Source organism: Acipenser ruthenus, chromosome 45 (assembly GCF_902713425.1).
Source record: "Acipenser ruthenus chromosome 45, fAciRut3.2 maternal haplotype, whole genome shotgun sequence".
Classification (NCBI taxonomy): Eukaryota; Metazoa; Chordata; class Actinopteri; order Acipenseriformes; family Acipenseridae; genus Acipenser; species Acipenser ruthenus.
Genome location: NC_081233.1, coordinates 10,139,467 through 10,161,108, shown reverse-complemented (window position 1 = coordinate 10,161,108; position 21,642 = coordinate 10,139,467). Strand labels below are relative to the sequence as shown.

At 46.4% G+C, this 21,642-nt stretch overlaps 2 protein-coding genes across 5 annotated transcripts; both read right to left on the bottom strand.

The window, feature by feature from the left end:
- Positions 1 to 1,128: 1,128 nt before the first annotated feature.
- Positions 1,129 to 14,737, bottom strand: LOC117967085 (cyclic AMP-dependent transcription factor ATF-7-like). The gene is made up of 12 exons (XM_059013111.1): positions 14,473 to 14,737; positions 7,571 to 7,651; positions 7,027 to 7,123; positions 6,668 to 6,801; positions 6,135 to 6,272; positions 4,621 to 4,778; positions 3,971 to 4,067; positions 3,633 to 3,749; positions 3,123 to 3,272; positions 2,387 to 2,575; positions 1,878 to 1,980; positions 1,129 to 1,400 (listed from the first exon to the last, which is right to left on the bottom strand). The coding sequence occupies exons 2-12, from the start codon at positions 7,616 to 7,618 to the stop codon at positions 1,189 to 1,191; spliced, it is 1,443 nt and encodes a 480-aa protein (XP_058869094.1). The 5' UTR covers positions 7,619 to 7,651; positions 14,473 to 14,737; the 3' UTR covers positions 1,129 to 1,188.
- A 693-nt stretch (positions 14,738 to 15,430) lies between these two features.
- LOC117400982 (ankyrin repeat and SOCS box protein 8) lies at positions 15,431 to 21,234 on the bottom strand. 4 transcript variants are annotated; one of them, XM_034001361.3, is made up of 5 exons: positions 20,107 to 20,394; positions 19,575 to 19,753; positions 18,921 to 19,109; positions 17,881 to 17,985; positions 15,431 to 17,124 (listed from the first exon to the last, which is right to left on the bottom strand). In XM_034001361.3, exons 3-5 carry the CDS (start codon positions 19,047 to 19,049, stop codon positions 16,489 to 16,491), a joined length of 870 nt encoding a protein of 289 aa, XP_033857252.2. In that variant the 5' UTR covers positions 19,050 to 19,109; positions 19,575 to 19,753; positions 20,107 to 20,394; the 3' UTR covers positions 15,431 to 16,488. The 4 variants fall into 4 exon arrangements, with proteins under 4 accessions (XP_033857252.2, XP_033857254.2, XP_033857251.3 ...); XM_034001363.3 differs by having other exon boundaries at positions 19,575 to 19,685; XM_034001360.3 differs by lacking the exons at positions 19,575 to 19,753; positions 20,107 to 20,394 and adding an exon at positions 20,930 to 21,234.
- Between the last annotated feature and the right edge of the window lie 408 nt (positions 21,235 to 21,642).

The following is a 21,642-nucleotide window of genomic DNA, read 5'->3' as shown; positions in this document are numbered from 1 at the left end:
AAATATCTTTCACGTTTGAATTAGGGCTAGTCTTTTGGCTTGCTACATTAAAACAGGAAAAGTGAAACACACACACACACAGAGAAGCCGACATACACATCTATCTATCTATCTATCTTCTATATATTATATATATATATATATATTTCATGTTGCAAATAAAAAACGGGTTTCATTAATGTTATTTTTTTTCCCTCTCCTCTTGGCAATACGAATCAACTCTAAATGTAGTAATGCATTATGTGCCCACTAGGTGTCACTAGAGACTGCTAGTGCATTGCATTAAAAAGACAGAACCAGCTCTCACCGCTGGGCCACACTGCCTCCCAGTCCACCATCTCTAACCACCGGGCCACAGCTCCCAGTCCACCATCTCTAACCACCGGGCCACAGCTCCCAGTCCACCATCTCTAAACCACCGGGCCACAGCTCCCAGTCCACCATCCCTAACCACCGGGCCACAGCTCCCAGTCCACCACCTCTAACCGCTGCGCCACACTTTTACCTGCAAGTATTAATCTTTAGGAAGCAGCAGCAGCAGCAGCAGCTATACTGAAGAAGCTCGATCGAAGAGCTCTGCCTGTTTGTCTGTTTTTTTTACTTGTAAACCCGCAACTGGCGATCTGCTATACATGTACTGAAGAGCTTGCAGGTAAAAAAAAAAAGCTAAGAAAACAAAAATATGCTAAAATCATTTTACGAACCCCCCCCCCCCCCCCTTTAAAAAAAAAAAAAAAAAAAGAATGCTATGAGTCGTCTTTTTAAACTGTACAGTATTAACACAAAGCTCCACGGCAGACCGGATATTTTAACACCCTCAGCCCCAAACCCACGCCAACCCCCAGCCAGGGGTGGGAACAAGACTCCTGCTGCACAGCAGTGTCACCCACTCCAGGTTTTACCAGGAGCTTGATCAGCCACAGTGTCTATACACAAGCTCAGGTATGCGTGTCTTATTAAACTCATAGAAAAACCAGGAACAGGTAAAAAACAAAACAAAAAAAACTGCTGTGTGACACGAGGTTCATTTCCATCCCTGCTGGCTGTTTAGTACAACAGTGGAAGGGGTAGGAGGATGAAGGTAGTGAGGGGGCCTCCCTGCCTCCGTCCCTCCCTCCCTCCCCCCCCCTCCCCCCTCAGTCTCTCGCTGTGTCGGTTACTTCTAGGGCTCCATTCACTTCTTCACCATCATCTGCCGGCAGACTGGGACTGTGGGGCCATGATGACGTGGGAGGGGCGAGGGGCGTTGCCCATGCCTGCCAGCACGGACATGGCGAGAGCCTCGGCCGCCTCGCGGGTGCTCATGCCGTTGGGGGCGTGGGGGCTCATGGAGCTGTGCTGGATGACTGGGGCGGGGGACGCCGTGGGCTCCGTCATGTCCTTCGGGCTCTCCTCTCCTCCTGAACAAAAAAAAAAACGAAAAGATAGAAAGAAAAAACAAAAAAGGAAAAGAACGTCTTTTCACAGAGGGACCGTTTTTTTGAAAAAAAACTCTGCAATCAGGTTTCAGGGCTGGGAATACACCTGTACATCCACTACAGTCCCTAATACCTACACAATAAATATACGACTACATCATTTGTAATTATTACTATTTTTCAACAGTACACACAACCGTCATTTTACATATTTAGCACGTTGCTTTATGTCCACAGGGATGGCAATAAGACACCTATTGCGTAGCAGCTTCACCCATTCCAGGTTTTACTAGGAGCTTGATAAGCCAGTGTGTACAGGTTAACACGCTCAGGTGTGTGATTTAACTGTGTGACAGTAAAACCAGGAACGGATCAAACGGCTATGCAACAGGAGTCTAATTACCATCCCTGGAGCTTGACTTTTGTTAAGGCTGCCGGACTAGACTCTCTCTCTCTTACCCATGTAGACTTTCTTCTGCAGGGTGGTGACAGGGCAATCCTTGTGGGCCAGCAGGAGCTGCTTCAGATGAGACACTTCGTTTCTCAACAGCGACACTTCGTTCTGGAGTCCAAGAGAGAAACAGTTCGGATCAATTATTATTATTATTATTATTATTATTATTATTAAGGGCGTCGTATTTAATTGAAGCAGCGTTATCTTAGCGCTGTCCTGTATTTAAAGTTCACCAGGGTATCTTTGCAGGGTGCTTTCCCATGGTTATAACTCTGCATTTGCCACAGTTTTCCCTGCTTTGCCACATTTATTAATGCCTTGCTCCTGCCTTCCTTCCTGGGCCACCTTTCTAAATGAGCTGGTTGCAGCTCGCATGCCTTTCTTTTTTTTTTTATTATCTTTTATATATAAGATAACAATCTGAACGGTGATCGGTGGACTGGTGCAGCAGCGAGGGAGTGCGGTATGGGAGTCGATTCGATATCGGGTTTATTTTGTGTTCCCGGTGACTCACGGAGAGCTGCACGTTCATGCCGGACAGCTCCTCTGCCTTCTTCTCCAGAGAGTTCACCCAGACTTTGCGTTTCTGGCGGCAGCGCGAGGCCGCGGCCCGGTTCCGCTCCAGGAAGCGCTGCCTCCGCTCGTCTGGGTCGTCCTCCGCGGTCCGGCGCCGCCTCCCTCCCGTGGGCTGGGCTGGGGACACCTGGGGGTGGGGGGGGGGACACAAATCTGTAGTGGTTCTGTGTACTGACCCACTCCAGGTTTTACTACGAACTTGATTAGCCACAGTGTGTCGGTAACAAAACAGATCTGTAGTGGTTCTGTGTATTCTTCTATATACAATTGCTCTTCATTTACAAAATGTCCTTTGTATAGCTGTAGTAGAATAAACCGATAGTGCCTTCATCAGTGTTACTGAAACTAGAAGAAACCGAGTCAAGCAGACAGGCGTTTCTAATGCTAGTGCCTTCATCAGTGTTATTGAAACTAGAAGAAACCGAGTCAAGCAGACAGGCGTTTCTAATGCTAGCGCCTTCATCAGTGTTATTGAAACTAGAAGAAACCGAGTCAAGCAGACAGACGTTTCTAATGCTAGTGCCTTCATCAGTGTTATTGAAACTAGAAGAAACCGAGTCAAGCAGACAGGCGTTTCTAATGCTAGTGCCTTCATCAGCGTTATTAAAACTAGAAGAACCCGAGCCAAGCAGGCAGGCGTGTGGTTCCCTGGCCGTGGCGTTGCCGTGCTGTACCTGTGGCTGTACCGGGGAGGGTGCATCCGGTTGCTGCACCAGCAGCTGGCTCTGCTCCTGTCTGGACGGCCCCATGCTGCTCGCTGACCCCATCATCAGCGCTCCGTTCAGGGAAGCGGGAACCTGGTGCGAGAGGGCAGCCTTCAGCCGCTGCGGGAGACACAAAGCGGTCGTGAGAAAAGAGTTTCAGGAGCGGGCAACCCCCGGTCCTGGAGAGCCACAATCCTGAAACAGCTGAGCAACGCTGCACGGACCGATGACTCGACTGCTCCGATCCGGCTCTCCCTCCACAGGCTCGGATCATGATGATGGTGTTGTAAAAACGACTACAAAAAAAGAGACTAAATACTCCGATGTACTTTATTATTAGTGATAATAACTTAATAACAAAAGACTGTATTGTAACTAAAGAAATATCTGAGGAGCACAATCTAACCCAAACCCCTCTCTCGCGTAATGGTTCAGCCCTCCCCAGTAAGAATCCATATCGTGGGCGGTGGACCGACTCACCATCTTGGCCTCGGAGGGTACGTGCATGCCAATGGGAGACGTCGGGCCGCTGCTACTGTTCATAGGAGGGCCAGGGATCCCCGGGATATTGGGAACCATTGAGATGGGCCGGGCCAGCTGCACAGAGACACACAGACAGACACAATAAATAAATACATACATACAGTGTTGGATTTCAATCGGAACTGATTATATGGGAATGGGAATGGATTTTAAAAAGAAACAGGGATCGACAACAATGGCAATTACTGGGGCCAAAGCAAACACTCCTGCACTGACTGGCTTTAAATGTCAAATTTGAAAAACTATGATAACACCCCCCCACTCCCCCACGTTACCGATATGACTGAGGTCATCTGCACAGGGGGTCCCGGGAGTGGCATGGCTTGTCCATTCGGCAGCTGCATCAGGACTGAGTACGGGCCTGAGGGTGACCTGAGAGCAGAGGGGCAGGGTTATGAGCACGATGCTCCAGCGCCAGGGTGAAACAAACTCACAGCTGCCACACCCACAGCTACGGGCAAAGGCTTTGCATCACCCTAAAGAATCAAGCAGTTTGGCTTCATAAAGTCGAATGAAACCTGCCGAACAATGTTACGTTAACATACTGGATTACACACCGCTTTGTATGAAAAACGTGACATTTCAAATCGAACAAGAAATACTGTACTTCCAGCAGATTTTATTTTTTCTTTCTATTTTAAAAAATATTCAAAGAAATAGCTTATGTGCTCATAAATTAGGTTTTGTCAGCGTTTTTTTTTTTTTTGTACTGATCTGTAAGCATGAGATACAAGAACACACACAGAGGCTCAACAACACACGGACACACACACAGAGACACACACACAGAGGCTCAACAACACACGGACACACACACAGAGACACACACACAAAGGCACAAGAACACACGGACACACACACACAGAGACACACAAAGACGCACACACAGAGTCACAGAGTCACACACACACACAGACACACTTACCCAAGCTGCCTGTTGGAGGGCGGTGTCTGTGTGATGACGGAGGTGGGGGAGGGCAGTGTGGGGTTCAGGGGGTCGTACCCCAGGTGCAGCGGCAGGGACCCCGGCCGCACGATCGTGGGGGTGGGGGCAGAGTTCAGCACAGGCTTCGGGGGCACCTCCTGGGAATCAGCGAGAGGAACAGGAGAGGAATCAGATCACGTAGCCGAGCAGTTTTAAAAATCGGGTTTCATTGAAAAATAAATACATACATAAAAAAAACCTCAATGGATATGGAGTCTGAATATCAACTTCACAAAACAGACTTCATGGGAAAGCTGGAAGATTGTACTGTCACAGTAAAAGCCCAGCAAAGTGTAATCAAGCACAGTGCAAGCATGGTAAAAGCACAGGTAAGCACAGAGGGGTATGAAAAAGCACAGGGAAGCATTGTAAAGCACAGAGAGGTCTGGTAAAGCATAGGGAAGCATTGTAAAGCACAGAGAGGTCTGGTAAAGCATAGGGAAGCATTGTAAAGCACAGAGAGGTCTGGTAAAGCATAGGGAAGCATTGTAAAGCACAGAGAGGTCTGGTAAAGCATAGGGAAGCATTGTAAAGCACAGAGAGGTCTGGTAAAGCATAGGCAAGCATTGTAAAGCACAGAGAGGTCTGGTAAAGCATAGCCAAGCATTGTAAAGCACAGAGAGGTCTGGTAAAGCATAGCCAAGCATTGTAAAGCACAGAGAGGTCTGGTAAAGCATAGGGAAGCATTGTAAAGCACAGAGAGGTCTGGTAAAGCATAGGGAAGCATTGTAAAGCACAGAGAGGTCTGGTAAAGCATAGGAAAGCATTGTAAAGCACAGAGAGGTCTGGTAAAGCATAGGCAAGCATTGTAAAGCACAGAGAGGTCTGGTAAAGCATAGGCAAGCATTGTAAAGCACGGAGAGGTCTGGTAAAGCATAGGAAAGCATTGTAAAGCACAGAGAGGTCTGGTAAAGCATAGGCAAGCATTGTAAAGCACAGAGAGGTCTGGTAAAGCATAGGGAAGCAATGTAAAGTACAGAGAGGTCTGGTAAAGCATAGAGAAGCATTGTGAAGCACAGAGAGGTATAGGGAAGCATTGTGAAGCACAGAGAGGTCTGGCAAAGCATAGGGAGCACAGAGAGGTATTGGGAAGCATTGTGAAGCACAGAGAGGTATAGGGAAGCATTGTGAAGCACAGAGAGGTATAGGGAAGCATTGTGAAGCATTTTGATAAATGATGGTAAATGCAGAGTATAACCAAGGGAAAAGCAGGAGTGTAAAACTGCAAAAAAAAAAAAAAACACATGCTAAACTTTTATAATGAAGGTAAAAGCAGATTCAGAGAAAGAAAATGCATAAAAACCCAATACTGAAACCACAGAACCCGGAAGCACCCAGAACGATAGCAAACCTCTTCAACAGGGAGGTGAAAAAAAATAAAAATAAGAGAGAAAGATCTGCTCTTCGAGTGATGGGAAGGAATGCGTGCCGGCTTGCTTGCTCCTCCAGCTCACCTCTGCGTCCTCGCTGTCCGACATGCTGGAGAAGGACCGGGGGCTGTCTGGAGGGGAGGAGTCATCAACCTCCACTGACTCCTCCTTCTTCACCTTCACGTCTGGGGTCAAAGCCAACGTCACGCCCAGCGCCCCGGGCTGAGGGATTCCAGAAGACATTACTATCATAATAATTACTATCATTATCATTACTATCATTATCATTACTATTAGTCATTTAGCAGATGCTTTGATCCAAAGTGACTTGAAGAGACTAGGGTGTGAACTATCATCAACAACTGCTGCTGCTGCAGATTGACTTACAATAGGACCTCGTTTGTTTTACGTCTCATCTGAAGGACGGAGCACAAGGAGGTTAAGTGACTTGCTCAGGGTCACACACACACACACACAGTGAGCCAGTGGATGAAAACCTGGTAACAAGCCCCTTTCTCTAACCACTGGACCCCCAAACCTCCTCGGTCCGTGAATCAAAACTCCCAAGAAGCGGACAGGGTGAGACAGCGGCTCTGGCAGCGCCCCGCCCTCCTCACCGTGACTTTCACGCGCTTGCTCTCATCGTCCTCCGTGGCCTTCCTGAACTCCTGCTCGAAGGAGCTGGCCAGCTCGTTGAACAGACCCACCTCCTCGCAGTTCTTCAGGAAGCGGGTGGGCGTTGGGGTCTGGTCTGTGAGGCAGGGGAGAGGAGAGAGGAGAGACTGGTTATGCATCGTGTACAGGGGCACAGACCAGCTCACTCAAACCCACTCGAAGCCCCCCCCACCCCTCAAAAAACCCAGACTGGTCCAAAGCATTATCAGACAAGTCTAGAAACACACACAGAGACAGAGAGAGAGACACACACACACACACACACACACACACACACACACACACACACAGAATCACGTACCAGCGATTATAACAGAGTCTGTTCTGGCAGGTCCGAACTTCAGCGTCATCTCGTGTTTGTGTTTGTGAACGGCCAAGTGGTCCTCGTTCGTGAACCGCTGTTTAAACAAAAAAATAACAAATCACGCACAGCAAATTACAAGCATCTAATCCTTTCAGTCCTGAGTTATGTTAAGCACCTCCTTTGAGTAAGATATTTGTTTCTCATATATTTACACACGGCCTCAGACTGTGACATAGGAGTCCCGTCAGCCTTCCACACGACTTCCAACGCCATGTGTTGACACACGGCGCCAAGATAAGGGTGAGGACTGAATAAACTTAACAAATTCAAACGCAAACACTGACTTAGAGACAGACTTCCAGTTTGCCACTGAATTTATTACAACTATATTGAGTTTCTTTTAGTATGTCTTAACATACTGTACTACTGTACTAATTCATATATAAGAGAGAGTTTTACTTTTATTATGAGTGCCAGGGTCACTGCTAATTTCTAACCCTGCTTCACACACAGACAGACAGACACACAGACACAGACTTACCTGCCCACATCCTGGTGCGCTGCACACGAAGGGTCGGTCATCACCCATTGTTTTTTTCTCCCCAAAACGAGTAGCACTTTACTGAAAAAAAAAAAACCAGGTCAGTTTTTACAGAGACGGCTGCAGCAATGCCTCGATCTGCATGTCTGCGGCTTGCATGAGAGACCCGCGAGCCACAGAGCGGGGATTAAAAATAGAAGAGGCTGCGACGGGATCCGCTGCGTCCACGGCGAGGATCCTCGGGCAGCGGCTGCACAGGACGTCCCAACCAACGAGAGGAAGAGACACAACAAGCAAAACAGAGAGAGAGAGAGAGAGAGAGAGAGAGAGAGAGAGAGCGAGAGACAGAGAGAGAGCAAGAGGGGGGAGGAGAGAGAGAGAGAGACAGAGAGAGAGCAAGAGGGGGGAGGAGAGAGAGAGAGAGCGAGACAGAGAGAGAAAGAAAGAAAGAGAGAGCGAGAGACAGAGAGAGAGAGAGAGAGAGAGAGGGAGAGAGGGAGAGACAGAGAGAGAAAGAAAGAGACAGAGAGCGAGAGAGAGAGAGACAGAGAGACAGAGAGAGAAAGAAAGAGAGAGAGAGAGAGAGACAGAGAGAGAAAGAAAGAGAGAGAGAGAAAGAGAGAGAGAGAGAGCGCGAGAGACAGAGAGAGAGAGAGAAAGACAGAGAGAGAGCAAGAGGGGGGAGGAGAGAGAGAGTGAGAGAGGCAAAAACGAAGGAAATCTAAAAAGAACGCACCAACATCGCTCCGATTCAAATGTGGGTTTAGTAACCAGAGCTCCCACTAGACCACACCGCTCCCCTCCCTCCATCTCTCCCCCTTCCCCGTCTTTCGAGGTCAGAAAAAACAAAACAAAAAATAAGATAAGTAACACAGTTTGTAATGAATGAAGGAAGAAAGCCTAAGTATTTCATCGAAACCAAAATTTACACACAACTCTGAAGTCAGCAAAACTTAGTCGAGAGAGCACACAAGAGAGCCAGCTTCCCAACGTCTCGCAAAGTTTAACAAGCGTGTTTGAAACAAGGTACAACTGCAGCAGGAAAAACTGCAGCACAAGATATTATTTATATGTTTTTATTTTTTTTTGGGGGGGGGGGGGGGGGTTTACACAAAAGGTTTAAATGATTTACAATAAAAAACACGGTTTAGTTTAGGGTGTTTTGGACCGAAGCCCTTCTTCAGCTGTGTAGAAATGTTTTTTTTTTTTTTGTAAATAAAACACGAAAGCATGATTGGTGTTTTTGGTTGTGTGCTGGACAATCAATAAATAAATAAATAATAAGTCAGGATATCTTCTGCCTTTAGCATCCTAATTTTTTTTTTAAATGTACACACCCCAAACCTTTAACCTTGAAACTTTGGTTTTCTTCAGCAGTGACCTGCCGGGACAGGTATCACACTGACTGCTGCAGATGACCTCAGGGTTCTCACGCACGGATTCAGAGCTCCCTGACTTCGCTTCTCTGACTAGTTTCTGCCTCGTGACACAAAGAAAACAAACCAAAAAAAATCCCCTGCAACCGCTTATGAAGCATCTCACCGTTGTAAATGTGGGGCGCAGGGCTGTATTTCTCCTGCTCAGCAGATCCAGTTTGACAGCCCAACCTGTCATTACTAACACCCCCCGCCCCCATAACCTTCAGCTGCCTTGCAGGGCTTAGGACCTTGCTAGGAAACGGACTAAACAAACTGTATTAATAGCTGTTGGGGGAGCCAGGAATGGGAGAGAGAGAGAGAGAGAGAGAGAGAGAGCGCTGGGCTGCAGTGTGGAAGGCAGCGGGTTTGAGGAGCTCAGTGGTTAGATAAAGAAAGCGCTGGGCTGCAGTGTGGAAGGCAGGGGGTTTGAGGAGCTCAGTGGTTAGATAAAGAAAGCGCTGGGCTGCAGTGTGGAAGGCAGGGGGTTTGAGGAGCTCAGTGGTTAGATAAAGAAAGCGCTGGGCTGCAGTGTGGAAGGCAGGGGGTTTGAGGAGCTCAGTGGTTAGATAAAGAAAGCGCTGGGCTGCAGTGTGGAAGGCAGGGGGTTTGAGGAGCTCAGTGGTTAGATAAAGAAAGCCCTGGGCTGCAGTGTGGAAGGCAGTGGGGTTTGAGGAGCTCAGTGGTTAGATAAAGAAAGCGCTGGGCTGCAGTGTGGAAGGCAGGGGGTTTGAGGAGCTCAGTGGTTAGATAAAGAAAGCCCTGGGCTGCAGTGTGGAAGGCAGTGGGGTTTGAGGAGCTCAGTGGTTAGATAAAGAAAGCGCTGGGCTGCAGTGTGGAAGGCAGGGGGTTTGAGGAGCTCAGTGGTTAGATAAAGAAAGCGCTGGGCTGCAGTGGGTTCAATCCCAAGTGGGGGACACTGCTGCTGTACCCTTGAGCAAGGTACTTTACCTAGACTGCTCCAGTAAAAACCCAACTGTATAAATGGGTAATTGTATGTAAAAATAATGTGTAAAAAATAATGTAATTGTATGTAAAAATAATGTGATAATTTTAAGTCGCCCTGGATAAGGGCGTCTGCTAAGAAATAAATAATAATAATAATAATAATAATAATAATAGTAATAATAAAGTGCTTGGATGTAACAAGCCTATTACTGCTGCCTATTCCCACATGCATTCAGGGAAGCAGATGGCACCCACTGCAAAACGGATTACTAGGAGGATGTTCAAAGCTTTCCATCAGGGGCGTGGAGGAGGTCAGCGCTGCTGCTCTCCTGCGATCGATTGTAACATCTTTAAAAAGACAACCAGGCAGAGCCACACAGTAAGAAATCTGAAGAGACTGGGAGTACCCGCCCGGTCAATAATATATTAATTCAGGGAGAGCACACCAACACAACCTTTCACATCCACAGCCAGACACGCCTGCACATTCTGAGAGAACACTTTATTATTTATTTCTGAGCCGACGCCCTTATCCAGGGCGACTTGCAGTTCTTACAAAGATATCACATTACCGATAAGAGCAGTTCTAAAATACAACAAAGTCACGAGTAGATAAGAGCGAAATCAAATGCGTGGACCCCCCGAGGGATATCCGAGGGATATTTTTAGTTCTAGAGTTAACCAAATGTGAAAGCGCTGTCAAGAATTTTCAGCAAACAATTGTGCTGTGACTTACCGTCATTCTAATTCTAACTGATCTGGTCTGGTGTGGACACCATGAAGCTGTTTGTTCAACTTGATCTGCAGAGAACGCTAAGCTAGTGAAGTAAGCAGTAAACACACACACCACAAAACACAAAACACAACTACGTGCTGAAGATGGACATTCAAGAAATGAATGAAACAGAAACTGGCTGCTAACTTTGTGGGGAGTTGATGCGAGTAAAGTTCTGAAGATGAGCAAAACAAACCAAGCCTGTATTTGTCACTTTACAAAAATAGTGTATATATATATATATATTATATATTTTAATAATGTGTTTAAGTTGAGGAGCATCCCACAATCCTGTTCATTTTGATCGTATTCTTCTGTGCAAACAACCCTTGTTGACAGTACAGTTTGTTTACATCCCCCAATGCAGTTTTTGCCAGAGTGACACAAGCTTCCTCCTTCACCCAATCAAATGTTTCCCAAATCACATTTTCCTAAATCCAACACTAATTCAATAAAAGAAAAAAAAAACAAACCCTAGAGCCCTGTTAAAAAGCAGAATGTTCTCGGCGAGTGTTTTTTTAAATATGCTTGGCAATGTTGAAGGAAATGTTAGGAACTGCCAAGACTGATGCACACAATGAAACAACTTGCACCTCTGTGTGTGCGTGTCTCTGTGTGTGTGTGTGTGTGTGCGTGTCTCTGTGTGTGTGTGAGCCTCTCTGTGTGTCTGTGTGTGTGCGTGTCTCTGTGTGTGTGTGAGCCTCTCTGTGTGTCTGTGTGTGTGCGTGTCTCTGTGTGTGTGTGAGCCTCTCTGTGTGTCTGTGTGTGTGCGTGTCTCTGTGTGTGTGTGAGCCTCTCTGTGTCTCTGTGTGTGTGCGTGTCTCTGTGTGTGTGTGAGCCTCTCTGTGTGTCTGTTTATGTGTGTGTGCGTGCATGTGTGTCTCTCTGTGTCTGTGTGTATGTCTCTGTGTATGTGTGAGTGTGTCTGTCTCTCTCTCTCTCTCTCTCTGTGTCTTCCGTAAAAAAATTTAAAAAAACATATAGTTTAGCCCAATCTTCAAGACTAATCTGAAAGTTGAAAGCCAGGCACACACATTAGCCCCACGGGGCACAATAAAAAACACTCAGGTGTGCCCTAGGAAATGTGGGCACGGGCATTGTGCTGCATGGCTTTGAAACCTGTTTGCCATGACACCGCAGTGTGAGAGAGCCAAGTGGAACATGCATGCCCCGACTCGCAGCAGCAGGGCTGCTAGTGCACTTAGAAATGCCATCAGCTCCTGTATAACATACTATATAAATAACAGCACGGTTCTCTCTACATATCACAAGCTTTTAATAGCACATATACTGTATATAATACGGGAGTCACTGTGCAACTGTCAAACAACAACAGACTACTTCGCTATTTCTACCATGCTGCTTCTCCTTGAAGATAGAGCTGTTTGCTGGTTTTGAATCCTCTATATGAATGTCTGTCTGAGAGAGAGAGAGAGAGAAATGCACGATCTTCATACATGTTTGGCAAAATCATGACTTAAATACATTCTCTTGTTGACAAAATGAGATGTTGGTCTCTCCACAAAAAAATAAAATAAAATTAATATCTACATGCAGCCATTAGAAAACGAATTGATTGCAGAAAAAAAGATGAGCTCTCCCTCCTCACTCACAGAGCACAGAGTCCACTCTGTGCAGGAACCTCTCTGTGACCAAAACACCATGAAGCAGCCTCACACAGTAAACCTCCAGCTCTCTCATCCAAGGGGGGTTTGTATAAAACTCTCCACACTGGGGCTCCCCCTCCTCTCCCACACACAGATGGTCCCTCCATTTGGAGTCAGACACCAGGGTTGGGGTCCATTCCGTTTTTCAATTCCAATTCCACCCATAAATACTCAGTTCCAATTCAAATCAATTCCAATTCAAGAATTGAATTCAAATAGACCAAAAAAATAATAATTCCGTTCGGAATTGACCCCAACTCTGTCAGACACCCCTCTTACCGTTTTAAAACAGGCTATCTTTACATGGAGCTCGTGGCACACTCTGTAACAACACTGCGCATCTTCAACAGCCTTCCACCCTCCTGCTCGTCCTCCTCTTCCCCAGCAGCGTCGGGACGTCTTTCACCCGACTCTGCTCCTGTCTTCAGGGCATCTCCTCCCTCGAGAGCTCTCCGAGCCCCGGAGAGAGAGAGAGAGACGGCTCCTGATCTCTGCCAGCATTCTGGTCGACCTGCCTCTAGCAGCACCAGTTCAGCAGCGATGAGCCAGCGAGAAAGCCCAGGAGACACGAGGTGGGCCAGTCCGGTCACACCTGCCCTCAAACTAGCACAGAGTGCCTGTGACTGGAGAAACGGTGCTGGAAACAGCCTGTTCAAACAAGAGAGGCTCCTTCAACAGACCCTGGCCTGTCAAAGTCTCCTCCTCTCACTTCACCCTTACAGTTTTCCACATTTTTAATATACTGTCATAAAATAGAGGCTTCAGTGTGCTGTAGACAACAACACACATGTGTCTCGCAATCCCCAAAGTTACAAAATACTGTAATTCAACATCTAGGCTGGCCTGATGGGTGCCCTAAAAAAGGTAATGTAATGTCAACGCCTGGGGCAAATGAACACGGGCCAACAATCCTTCACAAATAAATAAGAAGGGATTTTTTTTTTTTTTTTTAAGAGACTTTTCTTTGTATTATTACAGTGCCTGCAATGGTTACTTTCTGTAAAATAAGTCTAGACAGAATGGGTGTGTTTTTATTGGGGGTAATATCGTGAGTTCTGATTTTATAACAAAACAATCCAAGTACTGTATGGTAAAATATAGCCCGAGGTGCTGATCCACACTAATGTACAACACCGTTTCTGAGCAGAACGAGATCACGGTGTTTTCTTTGCAATCCACACAGATTGAGAACAGAGCCGCTGACACGATTAGCAATCTGCATTGTCTTGTTAAATGACTTGGTTTTATACAGAACATAATTTACATACAGTTGTTAAAAAAAAAAAAAACAAACAAACAAACAAAGATTTCGATTGCAACACAAAACAGTTCCCGAGAAAATAAATAAATAAAAAAAGGATCTACAAAAGATAAAGTACAATATATATATATATATATATATATATATATATATATCGTATAAATGACATTATAGCAAGAAATGTCTGGTGAAAACTTCTTTACATAATGAAAAGTACAGTCGTGGTGTGTGTAAAACTAGTACTGTACAGAAAAATCAATTAATATAGTTTATTTTTCTTTACAAGCGTGTCCCGGAGACACAAAACGTTCCCAGACCTAACCCCCGCCCTTTCCCGCTTGACCCCGCCCCCTTCGACCACCGATTGGCCAGGGGCGCTTCCATCACGGTCGCCCTGGCTTCCCAATGGCCGGCTGGCTGTCAAACATGCCCCGGAGCGGGGTCTGATGGGCTGAGCGAGCTGTCCCTCAAGGCGGAGGGAATTTCTCCACCTTTTCGTCCGCTTCTCCGAGGCAGAGAGAGAGAGAGAGAGAGAGACCGAAACGCAGGCCCGACAACAATTACTCGGCTCCGCGGCACCCACAAAACTCGACAAACTATTCCCAACAACCCCCGGCGAAGTTGCCTCAAGGGCCGAGGAAGCGAGGCGACGAAACGGCGCCGTCTGCGTCAAAAATATAACAGTCAAAAAAAATACGAAAAGGGTTCAAGTTTACTGTACAGTTTACACACACACACCGGACGGGAACATGAGAGACAGCGGCCAACAACACACAGGCGGTCGAGTCTGAAAAATAAAATAAAAGAGAGACACAAACGCGCTAGTGAGTGTTTACCTTGTCAGCTCGGCTCGGATCCCGGCTCACGACGCTCACGGCGCCCTTACTGGCGGGTAAAAGTGGGTGTCGCTCCTGTATTTGTGTCGGTCGGGCAGTAACGGGATGTTTACAAACTCACCCCAGCGCCCCCGGATCGCTCTCGCTGTCCTGGAATCGGACACTCGACTGAGAAACTCTCGCGAGAGGATGCAGGCACTCCTTCCACGAGATCTCGGGGGCAAAGGGGTTGAAAGAAGGCGGGGCACGTCATCCCATGACGTCAAAACATCTGGGGCTGACGCTCCAGCGGTGTAGTGCATCATTTTTTTATGTCATTTTATATGTCACGTATGCAATCAAAAATAAGTGACCCAAAAGCTAAGCCTAATACCAATAATATCACAACACCTGAGGGAGAGACTGTTAATTAAAATCTCTTGCGTATTTTTTAAACAGCGTTAAATGTTGGCATGCATTTTTAGCCTATATTGCAAAAGGGAGCGTGAATAACTTAATCTGAATCTCCTGTCTTCCATAAAATAACAAATTACACGAGTTAGAATTCACGACAGGAGGAGATTTGCAGTGCATTGTCAGCATTCAGCAAGCCCGTAACTGCAACTGATGCAAGTGGGTTCAAATTATGAAATCCGGTGCGTCACAGTGGTGCATATACGCGTATTTAAAGTATTTTTTTGTTGTACTAGAAATTGCATAAGCGATAATGTTACTAGTGCTAACAGGAGTCAAGAAACGTGGGTTTGAAAGTGTTGGTTCATGCTTCTGTTACCACTCCTTTAAAGGGGGCAGTGAGCCAGGGTTTGCTTGCGATGAAGGAATCGTTACCTGTAAGAAATAGATCATGCTGGGGATGATTATTATTATTATTACAAACAATAATAATCATCATCATAATGATTATTGCATGCGTGTGCATTGTGTTAATAAACTGTTAATAAACTACACAGAAAATACGTCAAGTGAAGCAATGTTTATTAAAATCGAAAAATGTACTGCCTGTATCCCATAGAGTAAACAGTATTAAATATGCCTACAAATGAAATGAAAATGGCAAACACACACACACACATATATATTACACGCTTTTATATTGAAAGCGGATCTGAAGCATCGCCCCCGGTAACGCGAGTATCACATCGCGGGGTATCACTTTTAGACCCCTGATAACTGCTGCACCAATAACAGCAGCCACATGGCTTTTTAAATCACACGAACCATAAATACATCACCGCAAAATGAACAGATATTACAAGATTGACACAGCGCGAAGTCCCTGAATGTTTGTAAGGATCTATGCTAGTTTAGTGGCGCCTTCTCCTTAGCTGGTCCGCCCCTATCAGCACCCCTCACAGACACACACTGTCCGGTGCAGAGGGGGGCGATCATAGCTGCAGGTGTGCGAGAGCGCTGGCTCCACGGTGTGAATAGGAGGGCTGATCTGGAATTAAACTTGTGACATGTGTACACAGATCATCCACACTGACGTGCGGTGCGTCCAATCAGAATTACCCTTCTGGTATTACCTCTGATCAAGATTTAAAAAAAAAACAATTGCATTGAGTCACCCCCGTGCACATTCCCCGTCAGTCACTGTGTCAGAATTGGACCACATTTCCTATCTGTGTATCTATATTAAAACGTATGTATATATATATATATTTTTTTGGCAGCACAACTTCTGGAACTCCATAGAGTTCACCCAAACTAAAATAAAAACAAACACGTGACCAAATCAATATATACCTGGCCAGTTTATTAGGACTGTACTGTGTTGTATTGTATTTTACTGTACTGTATTGTATTGTATTGTATTGTATTGTACTGTGTTGTGTTGTGTTGTACTGTACTGTACTGTACTGTGTTGTGTTGTGTTGTATTGTACTGTATTGTATTGTATTGCACTGTATTGTGTTGTATTGTGTTATATTGTCCTGTGTTGTGTTGTATTGTGTTGTATTGTACTGTATTGTACTGTGTTGTATTGCTGTGCTCTGCTCTGCTCTCCCCAGTGTCTCAGTCCAGCAGCAGCAGGTAGTCCTTCACAGACTCGGGCAGGGGCAGCTCCCTGACGGCCGGAGGCAGGTGCCGCACTCCGAGGCTGCTCCTGACCGCGCACCGCGCAAGGGCCCGCAGGCTGGGGGGGGTGGCGCACATCTGGGTGAGCCTGCGGCAGAGCTGGGGGTCCCGGGCCAGCTCTCGGGGCAGCCTGCCCTCCCCGTCGCGCAGGTCCAGGTGACCCACCGCCCGGCCCAGGAGATCCAGGCAGGCCTCCTCCTTCTCCGTGCCCAGCCCGCGGGCCAGCAGGGCGGCCAGCCGCGACACGGGGCTCTGGCCCTTCAGGTTGGAGACCCGAACCTGCGCCCCGAACTCCAGCAGCACCCGCACGCTCTCCAGGTTCCCCTTCATGGCGGCCCAGCTCAGAGGGGTGTCGTGGTTGTAGTCGCGGGGGTCCGGGGACGCGCCCCCCTCCAGCAGTGTCCGGGCGCACTCCGCGTTGTCCTTGAAGGCGGCCCAGTGCAGGGGCGTGTCCAGGTTGCCATCGAGGGCGTCGGCCACCGCCCCGTATTCCAGCAGCAGCTCCACGCAGCTCTCATCCTTCTCCGCGGCGTAGTGCAGCGCCGTGCGGTTATAACCATCAAGCGCATTCACCTGACACCAGCACGGGGAGGGGAGAGAGAGAGAGAAACAGAGAGAGACAGAGTGAGAAAGAGAGAGAGTGAGAAAGAGAGAGAGAGAGAGAGAAACAGAGTGAGAAAGAGAGAGAGACACAGACAGAAAGAGAGAGAGAGAGAGAAAGAGAGAGAGAGACAGAAACAGAGAGGGAGAAACAGACAGACAGAAAGAGAGACAGACAGAAACAGAGAGAGAGAGAGAAACAGAGAGGCAGACAGAAACAGAGAGAGAGAGAAACAGAGAGGCAGGCAGACAGACAAAGAGAGAGAGACACAGAAAGAGACAGAAACAGAGACAGACAGAAACAGAGACAGACAAAGAAACAGACAGAAACAGAGAGGGAGAGAGAAACAGAAACAGAGACAGCAAGAGAAAGACAGACAGAGAAAGAGACAGACAACGAGGGAGAGAGACAGAAACAGACAGAGAGACAGAAACAGAGAGACAAACAGAGAGAGAGAGAGAGAGAGACAACTTTACTGACACTTTTACTGGCAGTCTGTCTGAATTACTGAAGTTTGTAGAACTTCATTGACCCTGGTAAAGGTCCCCCCCCCCCCCAGGAGAGTTTTCCTGAAGACACTGAAACGTTATGACTGGTGCTGTAAGACGCTCTAGAGTTGACTTATCCAGTCAGGGTCTAGCTTGATCAGTTCTAACTCCATCACTTTATCAAAGGACAGCCCTAACAAAGGATCTGACGGGTCAGGGGGGGGGGGGGGGGGGGGGCACCTCGGCTCCTTTCTCCAGCAGCAGCTCCACGCAGTCAGCATCGGCCACCATGCAGGCACAGTGCAGCGGCTTCAGGGTCCCGTGCATGCTGTTAATATCAGCTCCCTGTGAACCGGAGAGACAGGGCTGGGTTACAGAGCAGCACACCCGGACAACCACAAGCAGCAGGGTCTTCATCTATTACTATTTACATACTGTAGTTTTTTTTATTGAATTTGCTCTTACTACTGATTTGATTGTATTTTATTTTATAAGAACATAAGAAACTTTACAAACGAGAGGAGGCCCCATTCAGCCCATCTTGCTCGTTTGGTTGTTAGTGTCTGATTGATCCCAGAATCTCATCAAGCAGCTTCTTGAGGGATCCCAGGGTGTCAGCTTCAACAACATTACTGGGGAGTTGGTTCCAGACCCTCACAATTCTCTGTGTAAAAAAAGTGCCTCCTATTTTCTGTTCTGAATGCCCCTTTATCTAATCTCCATTTGTGACCCCTGGTCCTTGTTTCTTTTTATCAGGTCAAAAAAAGTCCCCTGGGTCGACATTGTCTATACCTTTTAGGATTTTGAATGCTTGAATCAGATCGCAGCGTAGTCTTCTTTGTTCAAGACTGAATAGATTCAATTCTTTTAGCCTGTCTGCATATGACATGCCTTTTAAACCCGGGATAATTCTGCTCTTCTCTGTAACGTGATATTTTGTAACAACTGTAAGTCGCCCTGGATAAGGGCGTCTGCTAAGAAATAAATAATAATAATAATAATAATAATAATAATAATAATAATAATAATAATATACACTGATCCCCCCACACACACAGTAAATGAGATTTGGCCAGGCTGCTCCTGTCTGTTTCACACACATCTTCAGAAACAGCGTGCCGGTCTCTCTGTGGTGCAAAACTGCCAAATTCTTAACACGCTCCTGCGCCTTACCCCGCGCAGCGCGAGGAAAGCAAAGGAAAAAACATGGGCGCCTCGCTAATCCCCTGTAACAGAGGCTGGCTGCCCGTGAACACTGATGACAGAGCAGCGGTACGGACCCTCCGGATGAGATCCTCCACGTTGTCGTGAGGGAAGGAGCGGATGGCCGCGATGGTTCTGATGAGTCGCTCCGACAGAGAGTACTTGCTCTGGATGTTCTGCATGGTGTACCACACAGTGTAGCTCATTGCACCCAGACCCGCATTGCAGCCACACCCAGGGAGGGCAGGGGAGGGCAGAAACCAAGGCTGTGAACATTTCAAACACACGAAAAACAAGATTCAGATTAGGGAAGCCACTTTGAGGCTCGGAACCTGGTTTCAGGAGGCTGTAGGTTTCAGGCCGCTGCACGGCGCACCAGGGGAGACTTGGGGGTTTGATACAGCAACCTAAAAACGAGGTCTCCTGAAACCAGGTTTCAAGCCGCTGCTCCTGAGAAAGTGGCTCCATGTTCTCTCAGCTTTAGACTCCTATTCCGTAGCAGTTTCACCCAGTCCAGGTTTTACTACCAGCTTGATCAGCATCTGTCTGTATAGGGAACAAGCTCAGATGTGTCTTATTAAACTCATAGTAAAACCAGGAATGGATCAAAATGCTGTGCAACGGGAGTCTTATATACAAACATACAAAATGTTTTATTTAAACAAAAAGGGGCAACATTGATATTCGTGTGGAGTCAGTTCCATTATGAAATAAAATAAAATACATCCTACTGTGTGGCTTGGATGTACTGAGCGGCTACAAAACTGAGTCCCGCGTCTCGTTTTTGGGGACGCTTGTAAGACGGACAGACACGGACTCGATTCCAGGAAACGCCGAGGCTCCTGCAAAGAGGCACCGCGGCCTTGTCAGTCAGACCGTTTCTGTTTAGTTTCGTTTTGTTTTTTTCTGCCTGTGTAAAAAACACACATCGGAAAGCGACTCAGCGAAACAAATCAATATCCATTCACTAAACCGGTTATTATAATCGTCTCAGCTGTATTTATCGGTAATTCGTATCCTAACACCGCTTCGGGACGTAAAACAAACACACAAAATCCACGGGGCTTGTTTACTAAACACACAGACATTATATAAAGTGATGCTGTCAGAATATGTTTTAAAGAATTGTTTTTACTTATTTTACATTTCATATCTTGCACACGGTTGGAGCACCCCGATCAGTTTAATTACTATATCAATATATCAATATATATATAGATAGATAGATAGATAGATTTGTCTCCTTCGTTTGATAAGCCTTACCTCCAGTAATATGATACTGGTTATCTACTTTCTGTGTTCTCTTCAGTCTATCGACGAACCCGATGCTGGTTATAAACCAGTTCAATTAAAACCACCGAGACAACCCGACTGGTGTCGCCGAAAACTGGACACCGTGCGCGCCACCGACACGTTTCTGATTATTATTCAACTGCACCGTATTCATGTGATGCTTGTAAAGACGTGTTTTAAAAGTACGCTGGTCCTGCAAAACAAGGACGGTCGATCCAACACGACTTAATAAATTATCACTTGTGTTTTATCAGATTATATTTTGTAATGTTTTTTTGGAGTGTAAACAAGCACAGCGCCCCCTAGCGGAACACCCGAAGCAGCGGTTGCGTTTGTCAAACGGTGCTGAATTCGTACCCGTGGTGTTGACACGATAGGGAGGCTGCTGTGATTACAATAAAACTGAAGGTTTTCATAAGACGGCGTTTTTAATGACTTGAAGATAAAACTAAGTATAAAATACAGGCCAGATATTTAAATCGTGGCATTACGTTAAATATTGGATATAATGACAGACAGCTAATCATAATCATCATCATCATCATCATCTATAAATAACACACACGAGATAAAAAAAATAACTTCTGTATTAATTTAAAGCTATTAGAACAGTTATCTGTTAATTCAATAAAGAAAAAAGAAATGCTGCTAATTCATATCTCAGACCACCAGCGTGATGGCTGATAAAGACACACAAACTAAATACGTTCAAAACAGACATAGGCTGTAAATGCACTTTTAATTTCGAGAATGTTGTAGAGAACAAAACCGCGTTTTATGCCCCGATTCTTACTGGAGTTTTCAGCGTGCGATCGTCCCGTCGTATCCAGCAGTTGCTCGCTGTGTGCCGGCTCGCCGCTATGCATTGTGTGTGTGTGAGAGATAGAGAGAGAGAGAGTGCGCATCCATTGCCATGTAGAGACTCTGCCCGGAGACACTTGTCCAAATATAGCATTGTCAGAACAGCCAGCGAGCGCAGATAAACCAAACAGTCATCTACCACCGAGAGCAAAACACGCAAGGATCCAGCTCTGTAGCCAAATGTTACAGGCAGCACACACTCTCCATCGCTCCAGCTGTAGCATTGCATCCCTAACGCTGAGGGAACGCGAAGCCACTTTGAACCTGGTTTCCGGAGGCTGTAGGTTTCAGGACACTGCACGGCGCACCAGGGGAGACTTGGGGTTTGATACAGCAAACCTCAAAACGAGGTCTCCCGGTGTTATGAACATCTCGTTTGTAGTCAGCGCGCATGCAAATTCAATTTTCTAGTTTCTGTTTGGCATCCTCTTTGAATCTTGTCTGCTAAAAAAAGGTCTCATTTTCAATGTTTTTTTTTTCATTGAAACTTAACGAGACTCGGTTTCTCTGCAAGACGTGTGCATTTATTTATCGGAGGGGAAATACTCCTCTGGAAGTAAGGAACACACGGGCTTTTTCCTGGTTAAAGAATAAACACATAAAATAAAACGTGTCCTTTAACCAAACAGTCATTAAACGATCAAT